The sequence below is a fragment of the Gekko japonicus genome, unplaced genomic scaffold, assembly GCF_001447785.1.
Source record: "Gekko japonicus isolate JY-2015 unplaced genomic scaffold, Gekko_japonicus_V1.1 scaffold823, whole genome shotgun sequence".
In the NCBI taxonomy this organism is placed as follows: domain Eukaryota; kingdom Metazoa; phylum Chordata; class Lepidosauria; order Squamata; family Gekkonidae; genus Gekko; species Gekko japonicus.
This window is the reverse complement of record NW_015170915.1, coordinates 270,049-297,882: the sequence shown is the minus strand read 5'-3', so window position 1 is coordinate 297,882 and position 27,834 is coordinate 270,049. Positions and strand designations below refer to the sequence as shown.

Here is a 27,834-nt window from a genome sequence, read left to right as displayed (position 1 = left end):
TCTAGCTGGGGTGGGGGAGGAGGAAGAGGGGAGAGGCCGTGGGCCTGGCTGCCACATTAATAATTTTAATTGCCCTTTTAAAAGTCTCCCATACTTCACAATCAAAGGGCATATTCCTGTTTGACATCAGGGACAAATCTCTCCTGCAGATTTAAACTAGTGTGTGTGTGTATGTGTATGTGTATGTGTATATATATATATTCCCTGCCTGTTTAATAAAATCTTTATTCTGTTCTTGAAAGTTAATCTGCCCTGTCTTCAGCCTTGATTGTAAGTAAAGAAATCTTCTGAATGCATGTGGAGGAGCTTAATAAAAATGATTTAATTCACTCTGGTCGTGCGTTGAATCACATCCAGAAGGCGCTGTTGACTCTTGACTTAGCGTCAGACGGAACATGCCTCAAGTGCCATTTCATAAGGGCTTATAAAATAGAGCAGCTCCTATATTTCCCGCAAGTTCCTATATTAAAGCCTAAAGAAATATCTGTGACAGGGTGAACAGTTTAAGCTTATCAGACAAAGAAGAAATACACGCTACTTGAGGTCCCTGCTGCGGCGCGCAGCCAGCAGCACCATCCCCACAGTCATCATGTTGGGGACACTCCGCCCCCTCCAAGAATGCCCCTCAAAGTCCCCCGCTGGGGGTGAAGATAGGACTTGGCAAGCCTAGTTTTATTCTTCCAGTTCTCTCACAACTCAAGGCAATATACATTGGTCTCCCCTTGTGCACTTCACCCTCACATCAATCCTGTGGGGTAGGTTAGGCTGAGAGAGTGTAATTGGCTCATCCAGCTTTGTGGCAGAGTAGGGATTTGAATCTGGCTCTTCCAGAGCCTAGTCCAGCTCTTTAACCATCACACCCAAGGTGCCCAAACGACCTTGCCTTGGAGAACTGAGGGAACTGTAGTTCAGGGGGAGGTTATGAATCTCTAGTTGAGAAGATTCTTAGCACTTTGAATGAGCTACGGTTCCAAGGATTGGTTTGAGGGGGGCAGCTATAAGAGTTAATGATGTATCATCTCCCTTAGATGGCTGGGGGGGGGGGGCTGACAACCCTAACTGTAGAGAACTGACACAGTTCTGCAGTATAGGTTGCCCCGGAGAAACAAATTTGAGCCTCTCTCAGGTTTCTCATGTCATCCCACATAAAAGACGTTAATGGAGAGAATTCAGAAGAGGGGGGGAAATGCAGGTATTTATGCTTCCCTTTAAAAACAAGAACAGTTGAAGATTAACTATGGAAACAAGAACATCCTTGTCCATCTGCTCAACAATAATGTGTTCCTTATTGTCACTCTTCTTCCTTGTTGTAGGTATTTGTAGGCATTTGCGCAATTTGTAGGCATTTGCGCAAGGTCTTTTTGCGACACTGGTAACATCAATGTTTCTCGGCCTCGATTCTCCATCAACATATTTGATCATTTTAATTTTGCAAAGCGGCTTACAAATTCAGTCTGTATGATGATCATCTTTGTATTCAGCATGCAAGGGGGTTCTCTGTATAACACCTTGTTTTACAGTTGGGGAAATGAGGCCTAGTTTCCACAGACCGTAAATGGAGAAGGAAGCCTGTATCTTACCTGCGCTACAGGTTTGGGCTCATGTGATGGAATCCCTCTCGCCCGCTTCCCAGGAATAAAGATTCTGACCCAAAGAGGACTATGTGTAAGGAAGGAGATTAGTTAAGACACTTCTCTTATTAGTCACTTACAAGCTGTTGTAAGAGCCCATTTACGCATGCAAGTCATCAAAGTTTAGCACTGGCTGTCAACCCCCAGGAGACTGATGAGGAAGGGACTGACCCTAATGGTGTCTCGCAATGCCCCCCCCCACATCACTGCAGGTCACTGTGTTGCAGTACATTCTAACATTCAACCTAAACTCTTTGGTAAAAACCATCAAGCTTGGGGTGAATCCTACAACATCCTGTGACACATTGACATAATTTCTTGTAATGCAGCTGGAAGTGATGTTGCAGCATCATGGGATGTTGTTTCCCCTTTTGCTATTCTATTGAGTGCTGGTGGGGGATGGCGGAATGCCAGAGGGGGTTGTCCCACTGCTGGTGGTGGGGAATAGCAACCCTAAAGTCACTGTTTCATGCTGAAATAATCAACCGCTTGACATGTATGTGTAAATACACTTGGAGGGTCACGTTTGCACCAACAGCATGCAGTTTCTCTGGATGGCAAGCTGTCTGTATCTGGAGCAGCCTGCCATACAGATGTCTGCAGTTCTGCAACTGGTTTCCTGTGATTTGCAGTGGCATACTGAAAGTCATCCATTTTGCACAAATCCATTTTTCACACAAATCCATGTTTTGCACCAAAGTTAGCTACTTGAAACTCATCCTCCATGTGGCTGTATTGTACGCAACCCAGACAAGTAGACTGTGCAACAAATTTGAACCCAATTGTATAGCTGGGTCTGAGGACCTATTTAATTTTTTTTTTTGGGGGGGGAGGCTCTCAAGTCACAGCCAACTTAGGGTGACCTCATAGGGTTTTCAAGGCAAGATACATTTAGAGGTGATTTGCTGTTGCTTGCCTCTGTGTAGTGACCCTGGTATTCCTTGGAGGTATCCCATCCAAATACTAGCAAAGGCCAACCCTGCTTAGCTTCTGAGATCTAATGAGATCAGGCTAGCTAGTGGTGAGAAAAATACAAAAATATTATTACTTAACTGTGGAAGGTTCTATCACATTTTTAAAAGATCATGCACTGTGTTCCAATGTGCAGGAAATCAATATGACAGCTTTGGGCTATTTCTTTATCTTATCAATCTTTTATCTCTCATGGTCCTAGCATTAGTGTGAGCCTAAAATGTCCTGTCTTCAGCCTTTTTACAGAAGAGCAAGATACGACCCCAATAAAACAACCAAATGAGGTCCGTAATGACTTACCAGAGTTCCAGAGTCCAATAGACTATTTTAAAAAATGTGCATTAGCTCTACCATGAACAAGTGCCAAAGTATTACCATCAAGGAACATTCTGGAGTTGCCAGTTTCAACGGTCCGGAATCAACCTCTTGTAACAAAGGGTTGCCGGCTCTGGGTTAAAAAATCCCTGGACATTTGGGGATGGAGCCTGGAGGAGAGGTCTGGGGAGGGGAGGGACCACAACAGGGTATAGTGTCATACAGGGCTATTTTTGGACAGAAACGCACAGGAACGGAGTTCCGGCTGGCTCCCACATTGGCCACGTCCAGCAGGAACTCATTAGCATAATAGGCCACACCCAACAGCAGAAACTCATTAGGATTGGCTACATTAGGGGTGTGTGGCCTAACATGCAAAGAAGTTCCTGCTACAAAAAAAGCCAATAAACAAAGTAAATAGAATAAGAAGCCAAAGGTGGGTGTGGCTGGATGACCACACTTCTGGTAACATGGGGTGTGGCCTAATAGGCTAATGAGATGTGCTGTCAGCATATGGCCTAATATGCTGATGAGTTTCTGCTGTTGGGTGTGGCCTATTATGCTAATGAGTTCCTGCAGGGCTTTTTCTACAAAAAAAGCCCGGGTGTCATAGAACCAACCCTTGAAAGCAGCCATTTTCTCCAGGCGAATTGGTCTCTGATATCTAGAAATCAATTGTAATTCTGGTGGATTGCCAGGCCTCACCTGGAGGCTGGTAACCTTCCCCATGTGCCGGCTGTTGTCTTTGTGGTGGCCTTTCTTGGACTATCCATTGAGCAACAGTCAGGTTGTGGACTCTTTTAAGTGGCCCTTTGGCCTGGCTTAACACAGTGGGTGTGGAGGACAATTTCTGCATTCAGGAAGTATGTAAAGCAGTTTTATTTCCAAGGGAGGTTGGATGCTTTTGGCAATTTGGCTGTGTTCTTAATGCTGTGCGTTGTTGTGATTTGTTGGTGGACTATTTTGTTGTTTGTATGTCTTTGCAACCTTGTTAGCTGCTTTGAGCCCAAGGAGATAAGGTGGAATATAATAATTTTAAATAAAAGAATGGCTGCGATTCCGGGCAAAATCCAAGAGCTGGAAATGCTGCAGAGCGGGTCTCGCCCTCAGCTATCTTATCTTCGGCTCCTACCCTTTGAACTCTTGTTAAAGGGAACTGGCAGGCTGGGTCAGAATTCCAAAAGTGGGTGCAGCTTAGCAAGAGAGCTTGGAAGCAAAAGGTATTTCTCCCCCCCTTTTTGGCTTGCAACACTCTGGAAAATACTTAACACTTAATAAAATACTTAAACTGAGATCCGTTCCAATTAGTGTTGCCATCTCTGGCTTGGGGAATGCCTGGAAATTTGGGGATGCCAGTGCCTGTAGATTCTGGGGAGGGAGAGAAGCCTGCCAAAAGTGCCATTTTAAAAAAAAATTATTTTAAAAATGTGTATGCCACCTTTTTGCCTGAGCAGGGCCACCAGAGTAGCTAACCGTTAAAGCATTATAAAACCATATCATAAAAACTATTCCATCCAAAACCAAAATACATATTAAAAGCACATAAACCAGTAATTATATCATAGGGCAGGAAGGAAGGATCACTTAGAGAATGCCAGATGAAGCAAAAAAGCCCCTGGGAAGGGCCATAACTCAATAGGAGAGTATCTGCTCGGAATGCAGAAAGTCCCAGGTTCAATCCCTTCGCATCTTCCGTTTAATGAATCAGATAGGAGGTGATGTGAAAGATCCTGTAGACCCTGTAGAGCCGCTGCCAGTCTGAGTAGACAATATGGACCTTGATGGACCAATGGTCTGATTCAGTATAAGGCAGCTTCATGTGTTCATGCATCTTCACCTGCGGGCAGAAGACAGTGACAGAAGGGGACAGGCAAATATCCCTGGGTAGATAATTCCATAGTTTTGATGCCCTCTCATAGGTTGCACCAAGGGAAACTGATCTCTTTAGGCTGGAGATCATTTGTAATTTCAGGAGAACTCTAGGTTCTTTCTTCTTCTAAGTCTGGCAAGCAAGATTCGAGCCCAGTAGCACCTCAAAGACCAGCAAGACTTCTAGGGTCTAAGCTTTGGAAAGTCAAACCTCCCTTCCTCAGATACTGCCACTAGACTTGAACCTTGCTCTTCAACTGTACTCCAGCATGGATACCCACCTGAAACTTACCTGTGATGACTCCCTAATTAGTTATCATCCATATTATATGTGTGCTTGTCAGTGTGGGTTTGGGGTAGCAGTGGTGTTAGGGCTCCTGTGTGCAGCAATGGATGTAGGGGCCATGGCTCAGTGGTAGAGCACCCTCTTGGCACGCGGAAGGTCCCAGATTCAAACCCTGGAATCTCCAGTTAAAAGGATCAGGTAGTAGGTGATGTGAAAGACTTCTGCCAGAGACCCTGAGGAGCTGCAGCCAGTCTGAGTAGACAATATTGACTATGATGGACCAAGGGTCTGATTCAGTATAAGGCAGCTTCATGTGCATTCTGTACTTTCTGAAAGTATTTTTTTGCCTCACTGAAAAGTTAAACCCTTGTTTGGGATACTTAGCTGTGAAAGCAGATATATATTTTTTCCTGATTTCTGGGCTATTGCTCTTCTAATATTTCCCACTTCAAATAGCCGATTAGTCAGCTACTTCACTTGGTGTTGACCTACTGTGCATCTTTCCTCGTTCTGCACCAATTGGCTTATCTGTTTGAATTCTTGATGCTCCTAGCCTCCGGTCTTCATGTTTCTCATTTAGCTTCCATGTCTGGAGATGTGGCCATGTTCCATATGCTTCCCCACAGCTGTGACTGGGCAAACGTTGCTTCTGACAATGGTTGCATCTGTGGAATCATCACATGTGGTCTGAAAAGCTTGGCAGGCAGTGGGGTTAGTGATCCATAAAGGGTGCACCTAAGGGTAGGGTTGCCAGCTCCGGGCTGGGAAATACCTGGAGATTTTGGGGGTGGAGCCAAAGGAGGGCATGGTTTGGGGGAGCCCATCATCCCAAGCAGCCATTTTCTCCAGGTGAACTGATCTCTGTCATCTGGAGGTCAACTGTAATAGTGAAAGATCTCCACCAGATTCCACCTGGAGGATGGCAACCTTATCTCAGGGTCACAAAACTTACCCATTTTAACTACTTCTGCCCATTGAGTCCAGATCGTTCAGATGGAACTTTCTGACTTTTAAAACTATGCCTCCATGGGCAGTACATGAAACTGCCAGAATAAAAGCATGGATCCTGTGCATGAGTACAGCCAAGCCAACAAACCTGGAAGCTGTCCCAGGTGCTCCTGAGTAACCCACAGCCGCTTGCTGTAAGAAAGAACCACTGCTGAATTACATGCACATCTGGAGAAGCTGGTGTAGTTCTTGATGTGGGGGGATTCTTCAGCACTAAATGTGAGAACCTTTGGTCTAGAACTGGTCCAAAACTAATAGTTTTTTTTTTTAAAGGATTGTTGGTATTTGCAAAACTAGGATAATTGTGTGCATTAAAAAAATAATAATGCATGATTGCTTGTGTTCTCCCTTCCATTTTGATCCCATCCTTCCTCTGAGGAGCTCAAGGCAGTATGCTACTCTTTCCATCCTCACCACAGCCTTATGAAATGTGGTTGTGGAGGAAACTGGAACACAGGGTTTCCCACTCCTAGGCCAGTTGTCACCGTTGCACTGCACTGGTGCTGAAGTCCTATGCAGACTTACTCCATTCAAAGTCCATTGAAGTCAACGGGCTCACAGTGGAATCGTTCTGCATAGGACTGCACTGTCACTCTCATACTGGTTTGGGCAGCTCAAGGAGATCTAGTGCAGGGCCAAGAGTGTGAACAGAAGTTGTGACTTTATGTAATCCATATTAATCCATACCTGGCTTTCCCCCTCCATCTTTAACATTATCTTATGGCTCTGTTTTTAGGACTATGTAGATCATTAGTGGGAAATCCTTTGGAGGATGCTTAGAACACACTTTTATTTAACTGCTAACATCTTGCATCTTTCCTCGTTCTGCACCAATTGGCAGAACTGCTAACATCCTGCTTTTGCAGCTTTCCTCAATCTCATCATGCTATGTATCACAAACACACCAAAACAAATGCCTCCCATGCCATGATACATAATGGACTTGGCACCCAACCTCAGCCAAACTGCCATGCCCAGATCAGAACTGGAAACAGTATAATGCAAAAGACATGGTGCAGGCCATAAAGTGGCTAGCTTAAACATTGATTTTATTCAGGTTTTTAAGATGGTTTTCTAAGACTTGAGCATCTGGTGCTAAGAGCTGTTATAGAAAGTTCCAATGACTCATTTATTTTTTCTACAAATGGGGGGAACTGGCTGGTTTTAAGAGGAAAAAGAGCATCCTTGCATAATCCTATGCACATTTATTTAGAAGTAAGTTCAACAGGGCTTCCTCCTGGGCAAATGTGTACATAGGACTGCAGTGTTAAATCTACCCGTTTCCTTGGGAACGGAATGTTTGGAGCAAGACTTTGTGCTGTGATTCTCATGAATGTCCCAGGAATAAATCTAAACCAGCCATTTTATTCCCCCCAACAGATACGAAGATGAAATCAACAAGCGCACAACCGCAGAGAATGAATTTGTGATCCTCAAGAAGGTGAGAAGCACTATTTTCTAAAGCACTAGTCACATGCTATCACCAACAGTGTTCTGATGACCAGTTTAGGGCCAGGCAGCTGAATGCCTCTATCACCAGGGTTGCCAACTCCAGGTTGGGAAATTCCTGGAGATTTTGGTACAGAGTCTGGGAAGGGCAGTGTTTGGGAAGGGGCGGGAGCTCAGCAGGGATATGATGCCATCGAGTCCACCCTCCAAAGTTGCCATTTCCTCCAGGGGGACTGGTCTCTGCAGTCTAGAGATCAGTTGTAATTCCAGGAGATCTCCAGGCCCCACCTGGAGGATGGCAACCCTAATAGCCACACTCAAGATTCTGGTGCTGCGGGAACTCCTACAGTATGAATGCAGCACCTCTATGGATGAAGGCCAACGTGAGTAAAAATTCGCCATTAAAATTCATTTTGGAGGTGATTCTAGTTCCAAACCAACTAAGCATCTACAGTAGTTGCAACTCTGAGAGCTCACATGTAGGCTTTGGTGTGCATTTGAGATATGAGGTCTGATCCACCTAAACAGCAAATGAGATGCTGAAGCTATCCCATTTCAGACAGCAGTTCAGGGACCGTGGGATTCCATGACCAGCCATATGAAAGAACTTCTTGTTCATAGGAAATCAGATGCCCAGGAGATGGGTTCAAGCCTATCTTTCTTTTTGATGCTGTCCTACTTAGGGAGGGACTCTAGCTCAGTGGTAGAACATTTGCTTTGCAAGCAGAAGGTCCCAGGTTCAACCCTTGGTATTTCCAGTTAGAAGGGTGAAGTAGTAGATGATGTAAAATAATTTTATCTGAGACTGTTTCCTGCTGGTCAGAATAGACAGTACTGGCCTTGATAGGCCAATGGTATTGCAGTTCATGTGAATTCTTACAAGCAGGGAAATTTGTCATAGGGATGTATGACCATCCATATGCAGTCTAAAGTTCTCCCACCATCTGTTACATTTGTGTGATAGGACTGAACTCAGAAAAGGCCACAGCTTGCTAGGAAAAAAAAAGATTTTTTGTAATGGTAGAGCGGAGAAAATGAGATAGCTTTTCTAAGATATCCTCTAGAAGAAGGATGCTTAATATTTTTTGAAAATGGGTCATATTAGAAAGACGCATCTTCTAAAATATTGCCGTGCATCCGTAGATGCAGTTACCCACGCGGAACGGCATATTTCTTTATTCTTTGGATTGGGTTGGGAGCCCAAAGCAGTGTTTCTATGATTCAGAGAGGACTTTTATCCTTCCTTGTTTACAAACTAAACAGACAGGACAGAAAAAGAAGAAGGGCAAAAAACACACAGACAAGAGAGGTCATTTGCTCAAGGTCAAAGTAGCCAGTGACATTGCTGGGAACAATTCTAGTGGAGTAGTTATGTTAGACTGTTGCGGCAAAAAGAAACTGGAGTCTTGTGGCATTTTAGAGACTAACATGATTTTATTCCAGCATAAGCTTGTGTGGATACAGCTACTTTGACCAATGCAGGTAATGGATCCTTACTAGGCGTGCATGAATTCACAAAGTTAGGAAGAAGAAAAAGTTGCAAGCAATAGAGGCCAGAAGGTCAGGAAATGCCAGAAGTAGAAGTAATGACACAATTATGTAAAATTCAAATGTAATTAAGAAAAGTACAGAGATCATTCACAACAGCAGGCAATTGATGGCAATGCAATTTTAACCAGCTAAGCTAGATAACACCCGTAACTACTGAAGAATCCTAAGTCCTCATTATGATGGTGTCAAACTTCTTGATGAATTCTAAATCAGCAGTTTCATACTGAGGAACTTCCTTTGAAGGACTGTCCCTGGAAAATGGCAATGTTGTGTCCTGCACTGTGGTCAGACGTGCCACTTAGCATGGTCGGGAAGTGCTCCTAATTTCATCTGTTGTTATTTGACATGGAGACGTTCAGTCAGACATCCCAACATAATCCATTTTGCTGTGGGCTCAGTCCATCACTGAACGATCAGACAGCGTGGTTGGGTGTGGTCTGCATGTTTCCATGCAGGTTTTTTGCACATGCGCTTTTCTGCTCCCTTGGGTCAAGTCTCCATTTTGACAGTGCGCAGATCCTTTTGTGGAGCACTTTGATCTCTTTGGTTCACACTGAGCTGTGGTCACCTGACAGATCACTGTCTTTCCTGCTCATTTTCACATCTAGCCTAGAGATGGAGATGATTATGCAGTTGTGCGCATATCACCAAGCAAACAAAAAAAATGGTGCCAAGTTGGGACGGAATGAACAGACCATCCTGATGGCTTGGGATGGCCCATCGGCAATGATTAGGATCAGATTTTCCCTGGTGCCTTTTAGCTCCATTTCAGGGGCGGGGCAGAGCGGGCTGCTGATGACTGCGGAACCTTTCAGAGATGTTGCTGTCTTAACATGTACTTTAGATCCATCAGGCATCAGCAGCTATATCGGATCTAAATGCACGTCTGACCACAGCCCTGGTACAACGGTGTGTTCTAGTAAACTGAAATGTTGCCTAATGGCTTCTGAATATTGTGTAGGGAGTTTGTGTAGGGAGTGACCTGTTTGTCTTCTATAAAGAGAGGAAGAGAAGAACAATTGAATTGTAGGAACTTTGTTTTCATTGCGAAGGTGAAATAAAACAAGAGTCCAGTGGCTCCTTTGAAAGACTCACGCTGCAGTCCTAAGCGGAGTTACAACATTCTGAAGTCCACTGAAGTCAATGGGTTTAGAAAGGTGAGACTTTGATTAGGATTGCACTGTAGCATAAGAACACTTTACTGGGAATAAACCCCACTGAATAAAATGGGACTTACTTCTGAGCAGAGCTGTTTAGGATTGCACTGGAGTTTAGGATTATGGAGATGGGATTCTCCATCATTTGCACAGGATGGTGACCTTCCTCCTCTTCGGCGCTTCATCAAAATATCACTCTGTCCTTGCGTTATGTTTCTAGGATGTTGATGCTTCCTACATGAACAGAGTGGAGCTGGAAGGCAAGGTGGATGGATTGACTGATGAAATAAACTTCCTGAGATCTCTCCACGAAGCAGTAAGTCACCATCTCTGTGCTATCTCTGCTCCCTAGAGTAAGGAGATAAATAAGGTACTGATTTCAAAGAACTAATTGGAGATCTTAGCTCCTCCTCATAAGGGCTAAGGGCTCCTCATAAAGGCTGAGTACGAAGATCATATCATTCCATTGACAGTCAAGATACACTGATTTAGTGAAACAGCATAAATACTAGCTTGTTTCTCTCATGGATCCATCTTGCAAAGGTATCTTGGGAGCCCCAGTGGAATACAGCAGTTACAGAAGGCTGGGGGGCGGGAGGCTTTCTTGCTACAATAACAAAAAATGTCGAAGGGAGAGGGAAGGAGAGTCAAAGCTGAACCAAAGTGGAGTGGGGTGGGAATGTGCAAGGGAGTGGTTCTGGGAAGGGCTAAAAGCGATAAAGGCTATTCATTATAAGAAAATATATGTGGGGAAACAAACATTGAAGATAAGCATCCAGAGATAAGCGCCTTAAAAGTCTGAGAATCTATATTTTTGCCTCAGCTTCCCAGACATGCAATACCAACTGGATAAGAGAGTGGCTGTTGCTTCTCTGCAGAGAACAGGGTTGTCCTCTGGGGAAATGAATTCAGGCTTCTGTGCTTGGTGTTGCTTTTCCTGACAAAATCATACTGCCTTTTATTTGACAGCTCTTTGCACTTGGAAATAGAAAAGCTTCTTTTCCTTTGCCCAAAAGCAAACATAAGGCTTAAGCATGGTTAGTGCTAACCCTGGGTTGTTGGTTTAAACCTAGTAAAAAAGAGCTCAAGTGTCCATTAAAAAACACAGGCTATATTAGGGTAGCCAGCCCCTGTCTGGCCACCCCCTGGAGCATTCTGGGAGCAGAGCCTGCAGAAGTCAATAGCTGCATGCAGGGGTCATTTTGTAGAAAAAGAGCTAGGGGAACTCATTAGCATAACTCATTAGCATATGCCACACCCCTTGACATCAGGGGCCCGGCGGTGGACCTGCAAGGCCAGCGGGAGTGCAAGGAAGCCCCGCCAAGGCCCTCCTTGGCCCCAGGCAGGCAGGGGTGGGGAGAGGCAGTGAGGAAGCAACTTACCATCCCTCTTCTCCTGCCTCCTCCTGGCTGAATGAGGGATGGAAGCGGGGCAGCTGGAAGCAGGGGGCGGGGCTTCCCCCGCGTTCCCCCCCGAAATGACCGCTGGCTGCATGATACCACAACATTCCTGAAGTGATGTCACAGTGTTGTGTGATGCCAGTTTCTCCACATTTTTGCTCCCAGTGATCCATCAAGCATTGGTAGGAGCCCAGTGCCAGGGGTGGAAAGTTTGAAGAGGCAGCATAGAAATACCCTAAATAAATACTGATAAGCAAGCCCTACCTCTGGAGGGCACTCCAGAGAGACTCCAGTGGGACCTATTTGAACCAGACATATGAAGAGACTGTATTGCTTAGGACACTGCTGTAACCATTGTTTGCTTTTTGCAGTTGTATAACTTCACCAGGGTTAACAACACAGTTCATGGGCTGGATCGTGCACTAATTTCCTGCTAAGAGAAGATATTTCTGCCAGTAGCACAGAAGATTTCTGCTTCCCTGTCCCACTGCAGCCCACCAAACTCCTCTAAGGGCTGCTGGGGAGATAGGGGACCCTCAGAAACAGCGTAAGGGGTGAATTGGGGGTTCACAGTGGGACAGAGGAAATCAGTGAAAATCATTCTGCTGGTGTAAAAAAAATCACCACTGAATCCTACTCAGTGAGTTGCAGACTCTATTCAAAACATGGCTTTAGATTCTGGTTTGCAGCTGGTCCTTAACAATGGTTTATGTATAACATTTAGTCCTGGTTAAGGAAAATAAACTACAGTTAGGTGTTATGTCTTCATGGGTCCATTAAAGGCATGGCCTTTGTCATTAAAAACTATAAGAATTATGCCATAGTTCAAGATTTATTTAGTAAAATATTTGTATGTTGCCTTTTCCTCCCACCATGGTGGCTTAATATTATGGTGCTATCTACGTTTATAAATGTATATTTATTTGTTCAAAATGTCAGTAGAGTTTTTTTCTGGTTTAAACAGCACAGTTAACTTGGATAAATTATTAGGGACTGTGGCCTATACCACTGCGTATACCTTGTTGAAACTAGGATCCTACAATGTAAATTCTGCACTATTTAACGTGTCGTGCTTTGCTTCAGTTCTGTTTTTAGACTTCTGGTTGGTTGTACAACCCTAATCCTATTGCATTGCTTATTTAATGTGCTATATGTCGGCTGTATTGACTCACTCTGTGTCATACGCTTTGAGTCCCACTTCCGAATGAGAAATGTGGACTATAAATAATGTAAATAAGTAATTAAAAAAACACACCCTGAAGTTTAGAGTGGGGTAGTTAAGATGGGACTTCAGTCTAGAATACTTAAGGACAACAGTTAATTCCACACTGTCAACCAGTGTATCATTTGCGTGAGGGACACAGGAGGAGACACACTGAAGCTGATGATAAAAGAGCTTTTGTAACAACCAGCACTTTGATTGAGGAAACATTCTTGGACAACTCTAGTTTCTGTATATTCTGTATATGGTGCCACAAATACATTCATACATATATTTATTTGGGGCACCGTATACAGAAACTAGATTTTCCCAAGAATGTGTATGTATCGATTTACTTCATTTATAGTAAGTCTTTCTCACTTGATACTCAAGGTGGTTTACAACCAGAGTGTTGATTTGTGCAGTTCTTGAATTCAACTGATGGGAGTCAAAGGAAGCTTTACCAATTCTGCCAGTGTAATGAGTTTGTGTAGATTTTTAAAAATGTGATCAATATTCTACATATTTAATATTTTATTGCTTATATATTTAGTAGAAGCTTGCGCAGGAAGTGAATGCAATTAATGATTGTTATTCCTCTATGACAAAAGCTAGAATTCTGATCACGTATAATTACTTTTTTTGTTGCGCTGATTCATAGCCGCAGCCTTTGCCAGCTTTGGCTCTGGCACTCTAAACTGTGCCAAGCACCTTCTTGGCAGAGTGAGATTTTTTTTCAGGAAGACCCTAAGCCCTTGCTTAGAAAATCCGGTTCCTGTCTCACGTGATTCTCGGGCTCAATAGATGGGAGTTTACAAAGGCTGCTGGCTTGATGAGTTCATGTTGATTTTCTTGGCCACGTTGCAGGAACTGGAGTCTATTTCTGAGCCTGTACCAAGTTGTTCACTAATGCAGGGGTTTCCATGGGACACATATTTTCCCCCTTGCTCTCAGGGCTGGGTAAATTACAGAACACATCTGGTCACCATATTGGTAGAGTTACACATTACTACCAGTGTTTGGAGGCCATTTTGAAATGTCCCATGTTTGAAGCTATTTTTTTTTAGCTATTTTTTCCAGGCAAGGGAACTGGGTGTATATATGGCCTATGATCCAGAACAGAAATTTTTCAACATGTCAAACACAAACATTCAAAAAGAACAGTTTGTTGGTTACTATGATAAAGTTTGCAGTGTATCCAAAGCATAAGCTATGGTTAGAATGAAGAGGATCCTGTTCTTGGCCCATGGAAACCTCACGCCACTGGAAGCCTGCTTCTCTCACAGAGCCATTGATGGTAGAACAATATTTTGTAACAACAAATACTGTTAAATACACTTGAAATATTTTTTTAAAAGATCAGTAATATAACAGGAGAACTTTCACCATCTCAATCTCCACAGCACATGTTTTTTTTAAAAAAAGAAACTGGTGAGTGAAGGATCCTAAAAGATGCTGAGGATGAGAATATTTAAATCTTTTCTTCCGTATAATTTTGAGTTGGCTCCAGCTTTTGGGCCTTGGGTCTTTGCAAGAAATATGGAGATGAATGACATTAAGTAAACTCTGAATAAGAAACCCAGTTTCCAGTTGAAGGAAATGATGGCTGGAAGGTGCTTAGAAAACAGCCAATGCACATTACCTGCTTCATTTTTCAGGAGCTGCATGAGATGCAGACACAGATCTCTGACACTTCCGTGGTCCTTCAAATGGACAACAACCGAAACTTGGACCTGGACAGCATCATTGCTGAGGTTAAACAACAGTATGAGGAAATCGCCACCAAGAGCAGGCAGGAGGCAGAATCCTGGTACCAAACTAAGGTGGGCAACAATAGCGAAGGCGGATCGGTATGTGAACCACAAGCTGGAGGTTGTGGCAAAGATTCTAACACTCCATGGAGCAAAAATTGAATGAAGGCTTCCTCCAGCCTAAGGAGACCCTCTTCTTCCACCAGAGGAGCTGCTTAAGCTGGAGGAAGGCACCGCAGAATGGAGTGACTTCCTCCAACCCAAGGCAGGGTGCACACTTTGGATTCTATCCCTTTGTAGTGGTTCAGTATACAGTAATTGTTTTCACAAACAAGATGCCCACGGTACTTCAGACTTCGTATACTTACTACTTCCTGGGATCTGTTTTATCTGCACGCCAGTCCCACAGGGTGATTTTAATTATCCCTTATTGCCATCAGAATATCCATGATCAGAAGCGGGTGACTGACAGCTCTTTGATTGACCCTGAAGGAAGTCCATTGTGGCATCATCAACTGTCCAGCCAATTGTCCTTCTCTTCCTTTCATATTGCATTCTTAGTCAATGCATACTAGTCAGACAGTCTTAAGAAACTTCACACTTTGCACAAATAAGCACAGAGATTGATAACAGATAACCAATTATGTTACCCCTGCCAAAAAAAACCCTGTCTATTCATTACGTCTTTCCATAAGCCCACTTACCTACCTTACTGAGACACACAAGTCACCCACTCATCACATCACTCATCTCTTCTCCTCTCCTCTGCAAACAGATGTCATTTGGGAAACTTCCCAGGGAGGGAATGAGAGGGCTGGACCCATCAGCCTAAGGTCACTGACAGCTTTTTGGATTTAGGTTTGATGGGCAGAAGAGGGGGAGAGCAGGTACAAAGAAAAGTAGACAGGTATCCTAAAACAGGTGACAGAGCCCTTGTTCTATAAATTGCAAGTTTCTCCTGTCCATCAGACACCTTCTGAATACTAGCCAGGACACCAGATATTGGTTTCTCCTATTCCCCAAGTCCATCTCTTCTGCAACCGAATGGCTGCCATTCACTTCTACGAGGGAAAAAGTAAAACACTTCCTTTGAGGTCTTAGTTACAAGGAGTTCAGTAGCTTGCAAGATGCCCCTCCTGATCTTGGTGGGCTGTGTCTCCAGCAACAGGGGTCCTGTGGCCCCCAAAGAGGATGTCTTGCCACGCCCTTCTCACACTGACCTTCATTTCTATCTTTTTTGTGTGTGTTCTGTTCATCTCAGTTTGAAGCCCTGCAAGCCAGTGCTGGGAAGCACGGAGACGACCTGCGTAGCACAAAGACTGAGATTGCTGAAATTAACCGCAACATACAGAGGCTGCAGGCTGAGATCGATAACATGAAAAATCAGGTGAGGAGAAAAACTGTTGAAGAAGGATACTGTCATGGAAGGTGCATGCTGAATGAAAGAAATAGGGGGGGTCCACCCCAAACAGTGCCCACTCTGCCCACTCCCACTACCCCATCAAACGGTTCTGTTGATTGGCGAACTGCCTCACTTTCTGAGCAAGTACCAAATTCACAGTGCCATCCCAAGGGGGAGGCGTGGCTGATTGCCCCGGCACAGTTTGATCCACGATTACGCGATCAGACGCGCCAGTGGCACATCACGGGTCCTTCCCTCAGCGCCAGCGGGTAAACGGGCATCTTGAGGCAGCCCGTGGCAAACGTTTACTAGTTTTTTAACGCGCATTGTCGGTGGTAAGCCACGGGTGCACTCCACTTCCCAGATGTTGGGGTGTGATCGCGCCCGGATAATCCGCCCACCATCCATGCCTCTCCCGCGGCAACTTTGCCGTGTGACCGGGGCCATAGCCCATTATAGTTAATCAGTCTAGAAGGGGTTGACTCTGTTTAGCATTGCCTTGTGAGTTAGTTAGGAGAGTTTCTGTCTCTTGGCAGTCTCAGTTAAAGGAAGCTCCTGTTGCTGTCCAAAACCATCCCAAGCAGAGTTATTTTCATCTAAGCCCATTAGAGTTAATCGGTCTAGAAGGGGTTGACTCTGCTTAGCATTGCCCTGTGAGTTAGTTAGGAGAGTTTCTGTCTCTTGGCAGTCTCAGTTAAAGGAAGCTCCTGTTGCTGTCCAAAACAGCCTGTGATTCACCTCACCTTCCTGCAAGGCATCCCATTGCTGGTTACAGAAGGAAGGAGTCATGAGTTCCATCAGAGCTGCCCAGAGGAAGCTTCCTTGCGTGCAGATCAGATCTAGTCTACAGTTGCCACCGGATAGCTAATGCTGCTCAGTTTGGCTGTGGTCAGACGTGCCATTTGGCGCAGTCAGGAAGCGCTCCTATTTCATCTGTTGGTATTTGAAATGGAGTTGCTCGATCACACATCCCAGTATAATGTGTTTCACTGCGGGCTCAGCCCATCACTGTGTAATCAGATGATGTAGATGGGTGAGGGGTTTTTTTGCCTGCTTTTGTGCATGTGCATAAACAAGGGTGCAGTTTTTTGCACGCGTGCTTTCCAACTTCTGGGAGTCCAGTCTCTACTTTGACCACTCACTGATCCTTCCACGGAGCACTGTGATCCCTTTGGTTCACAGTGAGCCGTGGTCACCTGACACAGATCACTCCCTTTCCTGCTCATTTTCAAAGCTGGCCTAGAGATGGGTGCGATTATGTGGTTATGCGCATATTGCTAAGTGAGCAGAAGGGGAGCCTAGTCAGGATGGAATGAGCAGACCATTCTGATGGCCTGAGAGCGCACTTGAGCGATCAGACTAGGGAAAATCTGGCCATGGCCCCTTGGCAAGCATTAGTACTGGACTTTCCTTGGTGTCTTTTTACTCTGTTTCAGGGGTGGGGCAGAATGGGGTGCTGACAACTGAGGAACCTTTCCCAGATGTTGCTGTCTGTTGTGCACTTTAGATCCATCAAGCATCATCAGCTATAGCGGATGTAAAGACACGTTTCATTGCAGCCTTTGGGAATCTAACTCTCGTCCCCTTCTGAGCCAAAGTTGGCTTCCTATCTAAAGCAGAGACAACAAGTACATCATGATGATCTTCTGAAAGGCCCCCAAACTATTCCTGTTTTCTTCAGAAAGGCCCCCCAAACTACTCCTGTTTCCAGTTCCGGGGGGGGGGGCACTCTTTGAAAACAAAAAATAATAATAATCACTTTCATTTAGTTTGCCCCGAGTGATTTCACCCACTAGCCAAATCTGATTGGTTATATATTGTTCTGATATTCACTGTGTGATCCCTGATTGGGTGGCATTGGCCATGCGACTGATCTGGGAGGGAAGCAGCAGCAGCAGCAACCAGGGATGGGGGAAATTGGACTGAATCAGCAGCATCCGGAGGGAACAGTGGTCCTGAACGTGGTTGCTAAAAGTCAAAAATTTGCACAAGTTGTTTCCAGGGGAAAATTTCTATCCCACTAAATATGCATCACCCATTTCATGTGGGATGTACTAGTTTTAAGGGCCCCAAACACAATTGGCTTCTTGAGAGCGTCTTCTGTGAGTCATTCGATGATTTTAACATGTAAAGGTTGCAACGCTGGTTGCCTTGAGAAGGACTTGTACCTTTTTCTCTACCCAAATGCTTTTGTAATTATTTCCATGGGATCATATCCATGCTACAGACTTAAGGAAGTTTTATAAGTCACCCTGCAAGGAAACATAGACATGTGAAAGGTGGCTGGATGGATCTTTTCTGTCAGAGTATGCATAACAGGCTCACCAAGCTAGACTTCCTAGAATTCTTTGGTGGAAGACACCATAATTATAGTGATATAAAACTGATAGAGTATGAAAAATAGACAGGGCAAGACAAAAAAAAAGGCACAACAGAATTAATTCACCAGTTGGATTTTCAAGGCTGACCTTAAAATAGAATCTGGTATCCAGTGTTCCCCCTAAGCTGAGTTAGTGTGAGCTAGTTCACAGTTTTTTAGCCTCTGGCTCACACATTTTTGTCATATCTCTGGAAGGATGGCTCAAGAACAAACTAATTTATGCAGTAGCCAAATGGCTCACTCAGAACTTTAATGTCACTAGCTTATGAAGTAGAATTTTTGCTCACAAGACTCCACAGCTTAGAGGGAACATTGGTATCCACTCCATGAATTCTCCTTCAAAAACACCAATGGATATCAAATACTAGTGTATTTTCCATGCATATGCTTCTATGGAGTTGATAAGTAAAGGTCCTATAATTCAGGCATGGTATGTCCATCTCTCTGAAAATAACTGGTATAATAAGAAGAAATGTCCTCTTGGTATGGATCTTCTAGTCTGCAGTCAAAAAATGGACCCTTAGGTAGCTCTCAAGCAAAACATGATAGAAATAGCCAGAGACATACTGGCTCAGTTTCAGACATAAAACAAAACCATTGTTCAATTAAACTAACTACAGTTAGTGTGCATGTCTCAAAGCAGGCTGCTTCGTTAACAGTGGTGGTCTGGTGGGTTTATGTCAGCCCAAGGTATGAAACCAACATTTGAAGTTGGTGTAATTAACCACATTCAGTCTTAATTATGGTTTTGTATGATGTACTATCCTATCATGACGCTGACTAGTTTCTTGGTGCTGCTCTTAGGCATTTCCTAGCTACAGAAATTTCTAGCCAGAGGAGAGGTAAGGAAACCAGCACATACCAAGGCAAATCACAATCTCAATGATCACCTATGGACCAGACCTTGGTCTTACAAACTAACCATATTTGAAATAAACCATGGTTTTGCCTAGTCTGAACCTAGCTACTGCCTCTGAACTTCAGAAATTCCATTCCTGAAGATTATGGCTAAGAACTATTGTCCAGACCAACTGGCATGAATTTATCCAGTCCTTTTTTAAAGCCTCACACTATCCCACTAAATATGAGTTCCATAGCAATGCAGCCTGGGTTTCTATTTTGTTCCAAACCTAGTTAGAAAGCAGAGTGGAGAGCACTGAGACAGTTCATCTGTTCTATCAGTCGGTGGCCTTCTCAGCCTGCTTGAAGAGGGGCAGTGACTCAGTGGTCGAATATCTGCGTTGCTTGCAAAAGGCCCCAAGTTCAATTCCTGGTATCTCCATTTAAAAGGATCAACGGGCACATGATATGAAAGACCTTTGCCTGAGATCTTGGAGAGCTGCTGCAAGTTAGACAGTCCTCCTGACCCTAATAGACCAGAGGTCTGACTCAGCTCCCTGTATGTTCTGACCTGTGAATTCCATCCATTGGCCATTTTGTTCCAGTAGCTGGCAAACTTACAGATTTGACTCTGTGATGATTCATGCCAGAATGTTCTGTATTCTGGCGAGCACTGCCAATTTGCAGGTAGAAGCTGGGCAGAAACTTATTCTGCCAATGGTGCCCTCAAGGACAATGAATAACCAGAGTTTGAACAAAAGCAAAGAGAGATACGCTGCTGTGAATCACTCCCTATAGCATTTGTTTAGCTTTAGGGCAGGCTGGCTACAGCAAACATCCCTAAGCAAATAGTGTGATCCAGGAAAACTCACATCTGAATAATGAATGGGAGCTTTGCAACCAAGGTGTGGTAATACACCCTTCCTCTATAGGATTTGCACATATTTGCATTGCACTACAGGAGAGCATTATGCTGATAACACAGTTGATGATAGGAGCATAGGGAAATAGGCTCTGCATTGACACAAGAGCATAAGAAGAGCCCTGCTGGAGCAGACCAATGGTCCATCTCGTCCAGCATCCAGTCTAACACAGTGGCCAACCAGTGCCTCTAGAGGGCCAAAAATAGGACATAGAGGTTGAGACCTTCCCGATTTTACCTCTTGGCTCTGGGATAAAGAGATTTAGTGCCCCTGAATGTGGAAGTTGCCTTTAGTTGCCATGGCTAATAGCCATTGATAGACATCTTCCATTAATCTATCTAATCCCCTTTTAAAGCTGTTTATACCTGTGGCCATCAATACATCCTCTGACAGCAAATCCCACATTTTAATCACTCTCTGTGTAAAGTAGCATTTCCTTTTGTCCATCCTGTACCAATGGCCAGTGACTAGCCATTTTTATTTTTATTTTTTTAATATTTATTAAATAAACTGTCTCCCTCATATTTGGGGCTCAAGGTGGTGTACAGCATTTAAGAGATACAATCAATCAAATTTAAAACAAGTTAAAAATAGTAAAGCAAATACAGTACCCATTCCAGATGGCGCCTTGAATAAATTTATCCTAATCCTTACAAGCCCTGCGGAACAGTACTAAGTCCCACAGGGTATGGATGCCATTGGGCAGAGAGTTCCACCAGGTCAGAGCCAGGGCTGAGAAAGCCCTGGCCCTGGCCGAGGACAGCCGGATATTTTGTCATGTACAAGGAGGTGTATGCAATATCCAGCAAGCATGTCCAACATAGGTGGAGCACAAAGGACGGGTTGAACATGTGAGTACAAGAAGCTGTCTTATACTGGACCAGATCAGTGGTCTATCAAGGCCTTCATGGAGAAGAGGTCCATCAGTTTGTTTTATGGCTCCATGCCTTTTTTGCTGGACATCACCCAGAACCCTGCACAAGCAAGGATAGGGTGATTATCATCATCATCATCATCATTGCTTTTTTGTAGAAAAAGCCCAGCAGGAACTCATTAGCATAATAGGCCACACCCAACAGCTGAAACTCATTAGTATATCAGGCCACACCCCAACAGTACAGTTCATTAGCATATCAGGCCACACCCCATGCCTTCCCTTGGCTTGCCCGGTGCCCCATGGCTGTGGGAAACCCAGGCAAGCCCCCACTTGAAGGGCAAGCCAGCCCACAGAGAAGCCAGGGAAGGCACGGGGAGGCATTTAAATGCCTCCCCGATCCTTTCAGGAGCCCCCCTGGCCTGCCCGCCACGGAGTTGCTGGGGGGGGGTGTCGCTCTCCAGGCCTTCCCTCTGTAGTGGGCGTGGCCATTCCTGCCCCAAAATAGCCCTGATGATGATGATGATGATGATGATGATGATGATGATGATGAAGAAGAAGAAGAAGATTAGCTACTGGCCATGTGGACTGAAGGGAACTTCCATACACAGAGGCAGTAAAACTTGGCCACTGTGTGCTCCCTGTTTGTTTGGCCCTCTGGGGAAACATGTTTGCTACTGTGTAGAGCAGTATGCTGGATTAGATGGACCACTGGTGTGATCCAGCAGGCTCTAGTTATGTTCTTGTTTCAGTATTGTCTGATCTGACTGGCAGTGGCTGTCCAGAGTCTCAGGCAGAGATCTTTCACATTACCTATTACCTGATCCTTTTAACTAGACATGCTAGAGATTGAACCTGGAATCTTCTGCATGCAAAGCAGGTGCTCTACCACTGAGCCTACACTTAAGATGGATGGGTGATTCCCCCCCCCTTCCCTAAAAATTGTCTATCCATTTTTATCCTGCACTTCCTTCAGCGAACTGATGCCACCATACAGGATTGTCACTCCCCTTCCCTGTGTGTAGCCTTGGTCATCCTCAGGTCATTGAATGAGCTTTGTGGCTGTGGCAGAATTTTGCATTAAGGGAGACTTGGCCATTTATGTATAAGGTATATTGAATAGATGTAGCAAAAACAGACTTTGATTTCTTCCCATGAAGCACCGCAGTATGTCCAATGCCTGCTTCCTAGTTGCAAAGTGGTGCCTGGCTGTGAACAAACGGTTTCCCACACATACCTCACATTCCTTGAGCCAAAATGCACTAAATCCCAAGGCTGAATCTCTAGAGATTTTTGTCTATACCTCACCTGCTCTGGCCAGAGGCTTTGACCTAACTGATAGACCTTAGGGAGGAAAAGTTTATGGTTTTATGGTGCCACCAAGGGGAAGGGTCTGGCTACTGGTGCGCTCATGACATTCTCATGGGACATTTGATGCGTGTCTTTTATTATCTTGCAAAAGGGAATAAATATTGTCAAGATTCTATTGTTCAGCACTACCTCCTGAATGCCCTTGGTGTTGGTCAAGAGACATCTCTTTTTTAATTGTGTACACTGCCGTTTTTGGTTAATGCTTTGAGCTTTTTTTGTATTATCGTATGGTTCAAATAAATAGATTATACTGCAGACTTGTGTTTAGGGGTGTGCACACAAAAAAAAATCTGGAATTTTTCGAAAATAAATAGATTGTACTGCAGGCTTGTGTTTAGGGGTGTGCACCCCAAAAAAAAAATCCGGAATTTTTCGAGTTTGGATCTACCGAGCCTGAAAAATTTAAGTATTTGCTGATATTCCCAAAACTCAGTATTGGTATGATACTGGGGTTCGGGAATTATCGGACTAGCTGAATAATTCGGCTCAATTATACCCTATGGGGACTGTCCTCATAGGGTATAATAATCCTGCCCCTTGAAGGGGGGGTTTCCTATCACTGAAGGGAATGCAAATGGAAGGGAAGGCATTTAAATCACTATCTTGAATTAATTAAATCACTATCCAGAATTAAATCACTATCCTGAATAAATTCCTATCACTGAAGGGAAGGCATTTAAATGCCTACCCATGCCTTCCCCAGCCCACCCTCCAAAGCGGGCGAGTCAGGGGAGGCCTGGAGAGGGCCCCCGGCTTTCCCTGGCCTCCTGTGTTCCAACTACCAAATGTTTCCTTCATTTATATAAAAATCCCCTTACTATTTTTCTAGTGAGCAGAAAGGATGCCTCTTTGACATGCTCATTTTCTAGGTGTAGGGATTTTCGTCAGGGATTGAGAGAAGGATAGTCTGAACAGTCCTGTGCTTTGTCTTTCTAGCGTGCCAAGCTGGAATCAGCCATTACTGAGGCAGAGGAACGTGGGGAAATGGCTGTCAAAGATGCCAGGGCAAAGCTGGAGGAGCTGGAAGCTGCACTGAACAAAGCCAAGCAAGACATGGCCCACCAGCTGCGAGAGTACCAAGAGCTCATGAATGTCAAGCTGGCCCTGGATATTGAGATCGCCACCTACAGGAAGCTGCTGGAAGGAGAGGAGAGCCGGTGAGTAGCTGCAATCACCATGCCTCTTTATGCTCCGTGCTTAGTCATTGTACACCATCCCAAACTGATGGCTCTGTAAGTAGGAAGATAACATTGCTGCCGGTATGATAGCGTTTGGTCTTGTGACTCCAGCAGCTGCAGCTTGTGGGGTGGGAGGCAGAGAACATCCCCTACATCTGACCACTGTTGAAGGGGGAAGGGGACACAGTGCCCTTAACTAATGGGCATCAAGAGACTTTGATGGGGCTTCTAGGGCCATGACTGCAGTCCTGTACAGATGAAAAACTACTGAGTGGCTAGAAGAACCTGGCGCCAGCAAGTGATATTATCACCTGTTGCATGTGCCAGGTTCCACTACCTACTCAGCTGCATATCATGCGGTGGCCACGGTCCTGGGAGCTCTGCCACTGCTTCCCAGAGACTGGAAATGGTCCTGCTTTCTCCTCCGCCATCAGTGGGCATGGTGAAGGTTGAGATGTTTCTGTGTCCCATCCTGATCTATTATTTTTGGGCTTTCCTTCTGTTTACCCTTGTGGCCCATTTGGTGGGCTTATATTGGACTGAGGATCTTGGATCTGCTCTGGCAGAGCAGTTGTTATGCTTCCCCTAGGGCTGGAACACCTGCGTTGATTATTCAGACACACTGCTGTCGCCTCTGAATATTTCATACGGAGAACAATTTCTTTTGTGTTGCTGCTTTGTCACCAAGAGCCAAAATCCTGTGGGTGCTGTTAGAGAAAATGAAAACTAACTCTTTTTCCCTCTTCTTTTCTTGTCAGGCTGTCCGGTGATGGAGTTGGTGCTGTGAACATCTGTGAGTTTGCTTATTATTTATTGAATTCTCCCCTTTCAATTAAAACTATAGGCTCATAATAGATCCAGAACTGACAAAGGCTTCCTTTCGTGGCACAGAACACATCCCCTAGGGGGTGCACCTTCTGCTCACCTGACAATTAGTGGTGGAGGGGGGGGACTTACCAGGAGTGGGAATGAGGACCAGGCAACATTGCAGTGATGTATCTACATCACTTCTGATGTGACCCAGAAGTGATGTCATAATGCAGCAACATTGGGCAATGCTCTCGTATTTGGGCAAAAACTATCTGGTAAATTTTTCTTCTATCATAGAGTTTTTGCCCAAATAACAGAGTGTCACCCTAATGTTGCTGGTGTGATGATGTCACTTCCAGGTCAGGTAGGAAGTGATATAGACATGTTGCTGCACATCAGCTGGGACTCACTTTTTTTCGAGATAAGTTGCCCCCCCCCAGCCATCTGATTGGCGGCAGGACCTGGCAGTGGGGGAATAATACATAATTCATGTGCCACCATTTTACCTGTGTTTCATCCACAAATATCAGTAGGGAAGGCCAGCTGCTACATTCTCAGGGATTACTCTGTTCTCCAGACAGAGCAGGAAGTGTATTTTGCTGCACCAAGCTTTGGATCCCCCGGAGTATTTCTGCTAGTGTTCCCATTTCCCTGGTTGGTGGGCAGAAACTGGATGGCCAAATCATCCCTACGTGATGACACAACTTCTGTTGAGACCCAGAAGCAATGGTGTAGCACCAGGGGCAACGCTCTGGCACTTGGCCAGAAAGTCAAGGTTTTAGCTGAGTGACTCAGCATTGTCCCAACATGATGCTATTGCTTCCAGGACATGCTGGAAGTTGCATCATCACCTGGGGATGATGATCATCCCCCCCCCCAGTACTCCCTCCTCCCATCTCCCACTAGTTGCCAGGCCATTCAACCCTGGTGTCTGGAGATGGAGCGATCTCTAGCCATGCAGTATTCTTCCCCACCCCCAACTGTTGCAACCCCAAATGCCCTCCCATGCTGGTTCTACTGGACAGGGGGCCCCAAGGAAATTTTTAGAACTCTTCTCCAAAGTATAAAGGCTGGGACACACACAGGCTACAAAGGGAAGGGAGTTCCCCAACTATGAGACAAGTCTCTTGCTTAGGGCTGCCATTCTCCTGACGGGGGCAGGGATTTGCCTGCTTTCAGGACCCCAGATCTGCCGGCCCGGATTTGGCTGGTGGGGAGAACCCTGCCCCCAAAGCGCCCGGTTTGCTGCATTGGGCCCAGCACAATGATGTCACCTGGAGGTGACGTCATTACGCAGGGCACGTTGTGAGGGGGACGGTCAATCATTTAAGGAAAAACCATAGAGTTTTCCCTTAGGCAATAGAGCATCCCCCGCAATGTGCCCTACGCGATGACGTCACTTGCGGGTGATGTCATTGCAGTGCTCGAACTTTGTGCATGTGCTGAAAAGCTCCAGGAGGACAACCCCCACCAGCAGCGAGGTAAGACCTGGCATTAAGGAAAAACCATAGAGTTTTTCCTTAGGCAATAGAGCATCCCCCGCAACGTGCCCTACGCGGTGACGTCACTTGCGGGTGATGTCATTGCGGTGCTCGAACTTTGCGCACATGCTGAAAAGCTCCAGGAGGACAACTGGGACTCCCCACCAGCAGCGAGGTAAGACCTGGCAACCCTACCCTTGCCTCACTGTTGTGGAGTGCACATACATGATCCACAGCCAAAATCCAAAATTAGAGCTATAGTGTCAAATTATGGAAAATTTATTTTTGTTCTTGTCACCACTTGAAAAGATGTTTGTTTTCCTTACAATGAGTTCTAAACAGCCTGATTACGTATTGCCTTCTGACCCAGAACCTGCCCAGGGGGGTCACTAGGTGCAAGGTCTGCCAGGGCTTTTGAGGGGGGTTAAATGACAGACATTTTTAAGGGGAGGGGAGCGATATGAACTTGCCCTTTTATCTTTCGTTTTAGCTGGGAGGGTTCATAACTGTTATTGTAAGCCGCCTTGAACCAAGGGGAAAGGCAGGATATAAATGTTTTCTTTTATTTTTTTTAATCTTCTTTTCTGCTACAGCTGTGGTCAACTCCAGTGCTGGTGGTTATGGCAGCGGTGGTGGTTATGGCAGCGGTGGTGGTTATGGCTATGGAGGAGGAATCAGCCTGGGGAGTGGAATGGGCAGCGGAGGCCTCAGCTTTTCTCCCGGAGGTGGCTCTAGCAGCAGGAAATCATACAGTGTGACCAGCAGCACAACTCGGCGAAGCGTCAGAAACTAAGCTCTGAAGACCACGGTCATCACTGCCTGAGCAGAAGAAACAGCATCTCTACCCCCCCTTCCCCTTTCCCCACAACAAAGCAAGAAAAAAAAATCCGTTCATGGTCTCCCCAAAGCCACGCTGGTAGGAAGAATTCTCACAGTCACATATTCTGCAAGTATGTAATCCCCCAGCACAGACAGCTTTGCTGTTGATTTCATGGACAGCAAAGCGTGAACCTCTACAAGTAGAATACAAACCTATATAGGCAAATTTCACATTGGCTGTTTTCAGGGCAGACATTGGCTTCTCCCCTTGCCTTCCCGATTTTCCTAAAAGGAAATGAAATATGAAAGCCCCCCAAAATAAAACTGGAACTGTTGGCTTGGATCCAGGAGAAAAGCTCACCTGATCGAAGGGATTTCCATCAGCAGAGGATGATTTCTTGACCTCCTCACTGCTGCAGCCCAAAACGCCACCCTGAAAAGCTGTTCTTGGGGAACAGGGGACTCCCCACCCCACAGGAACAGAATGGGAGTTGGAGGTTTGAAGTGGGAGGGGGGAATCAGTGAAAATCCCTGTCTCTTCTATCAGCTGCAATTTTCTGCAGGATCCAACCTCCCCCCCCCCCGACTTCCTATGCAAAATTGTATTCTGTTCCGTGAGATGGATTCCCATCTGTTCTACCTTCCAGTCAGAGAAATAAGATTAATAGCAATGCATTTGCTGTGTTGGGGGACACTGGTCAGATGCTGGGGTTTTGAGCAGGGAATCTTGGAGGCCCATTTCAGACTCTTTTTCTGGGGAATAACCCTAGAGTTCACCTTCTCTTATTGTGCCGTGGTTCTGTGACACCTGAGATTCCACACCACTTGTTTTCTGTCAAGGAAGGATGGTTTTGCAATGCTGATAACAGATTTTGTGCGAGAAACCCCCCCTCTTATTCTTTTGTTTTGGATATGCAAAAGAATTTGTTTCCCTGCAATAAACATATTTTATATTTGTTGCCTTTGCACAAAAATGCACCAGCTTTCCAATGCCATATGGTAAAATACCCCCCCAAGCAGCCCCCCCACCTAACAATTAACCACTTTTCTGCCAGATATTGTTTAGTATTTTTATTTTTTCCTGCAACGTCTGACAATGATGGCAGCAAATACACTCCCCTTCAAAAATGGCAACCTTATGCCCTTATTTTTTCCATTTTATATTT

General features: G+C 45.0%; 1 protein-coding gene across 1 annotated transcript in view; it reads left to right on the top strand.

Moving 5' to 3' along the window:
* The window catches only part of LOC107116752 (keratin, type II cytoskeletal cochleal-like), a 34,572-nt gene extending 7,020 nt beyond the window's left edge, over positions 1-27,552 (top strand). The window contains exons 3-9 of the mRNA XM_015418743.1: positions 7,462-7,522; positions 10,459-10,554; positions 14,498-14,662; positions 15,852-15,977; positions 23,317-23,537; positions 24,317-24,351; positions 26,443-27,552. Of these exons, the coding sequence (XP_015274229.1) occupies positions 7,462-7,522; positions 10,459-10,554; positions 14,498-14,662; positions 15,852-15,977; positions 23,317-23,537; positions 24,317-24,351; positions 26,443-26,642 (904 nt within the window). The 3' untranslated portion in view covers positions 26,643-27,552. The remainder of the gene's footprint in view (positions 1-7,461; positions 7,523-10,458; positions 10,555-14,497; positions 14,663-15,851; positions 15,978-23,316; positions 23,538-24,316; positions 24,352-26,442) is intronic.
* Positions 27,553-27,834: the final 282 nt, after the last annotated feature.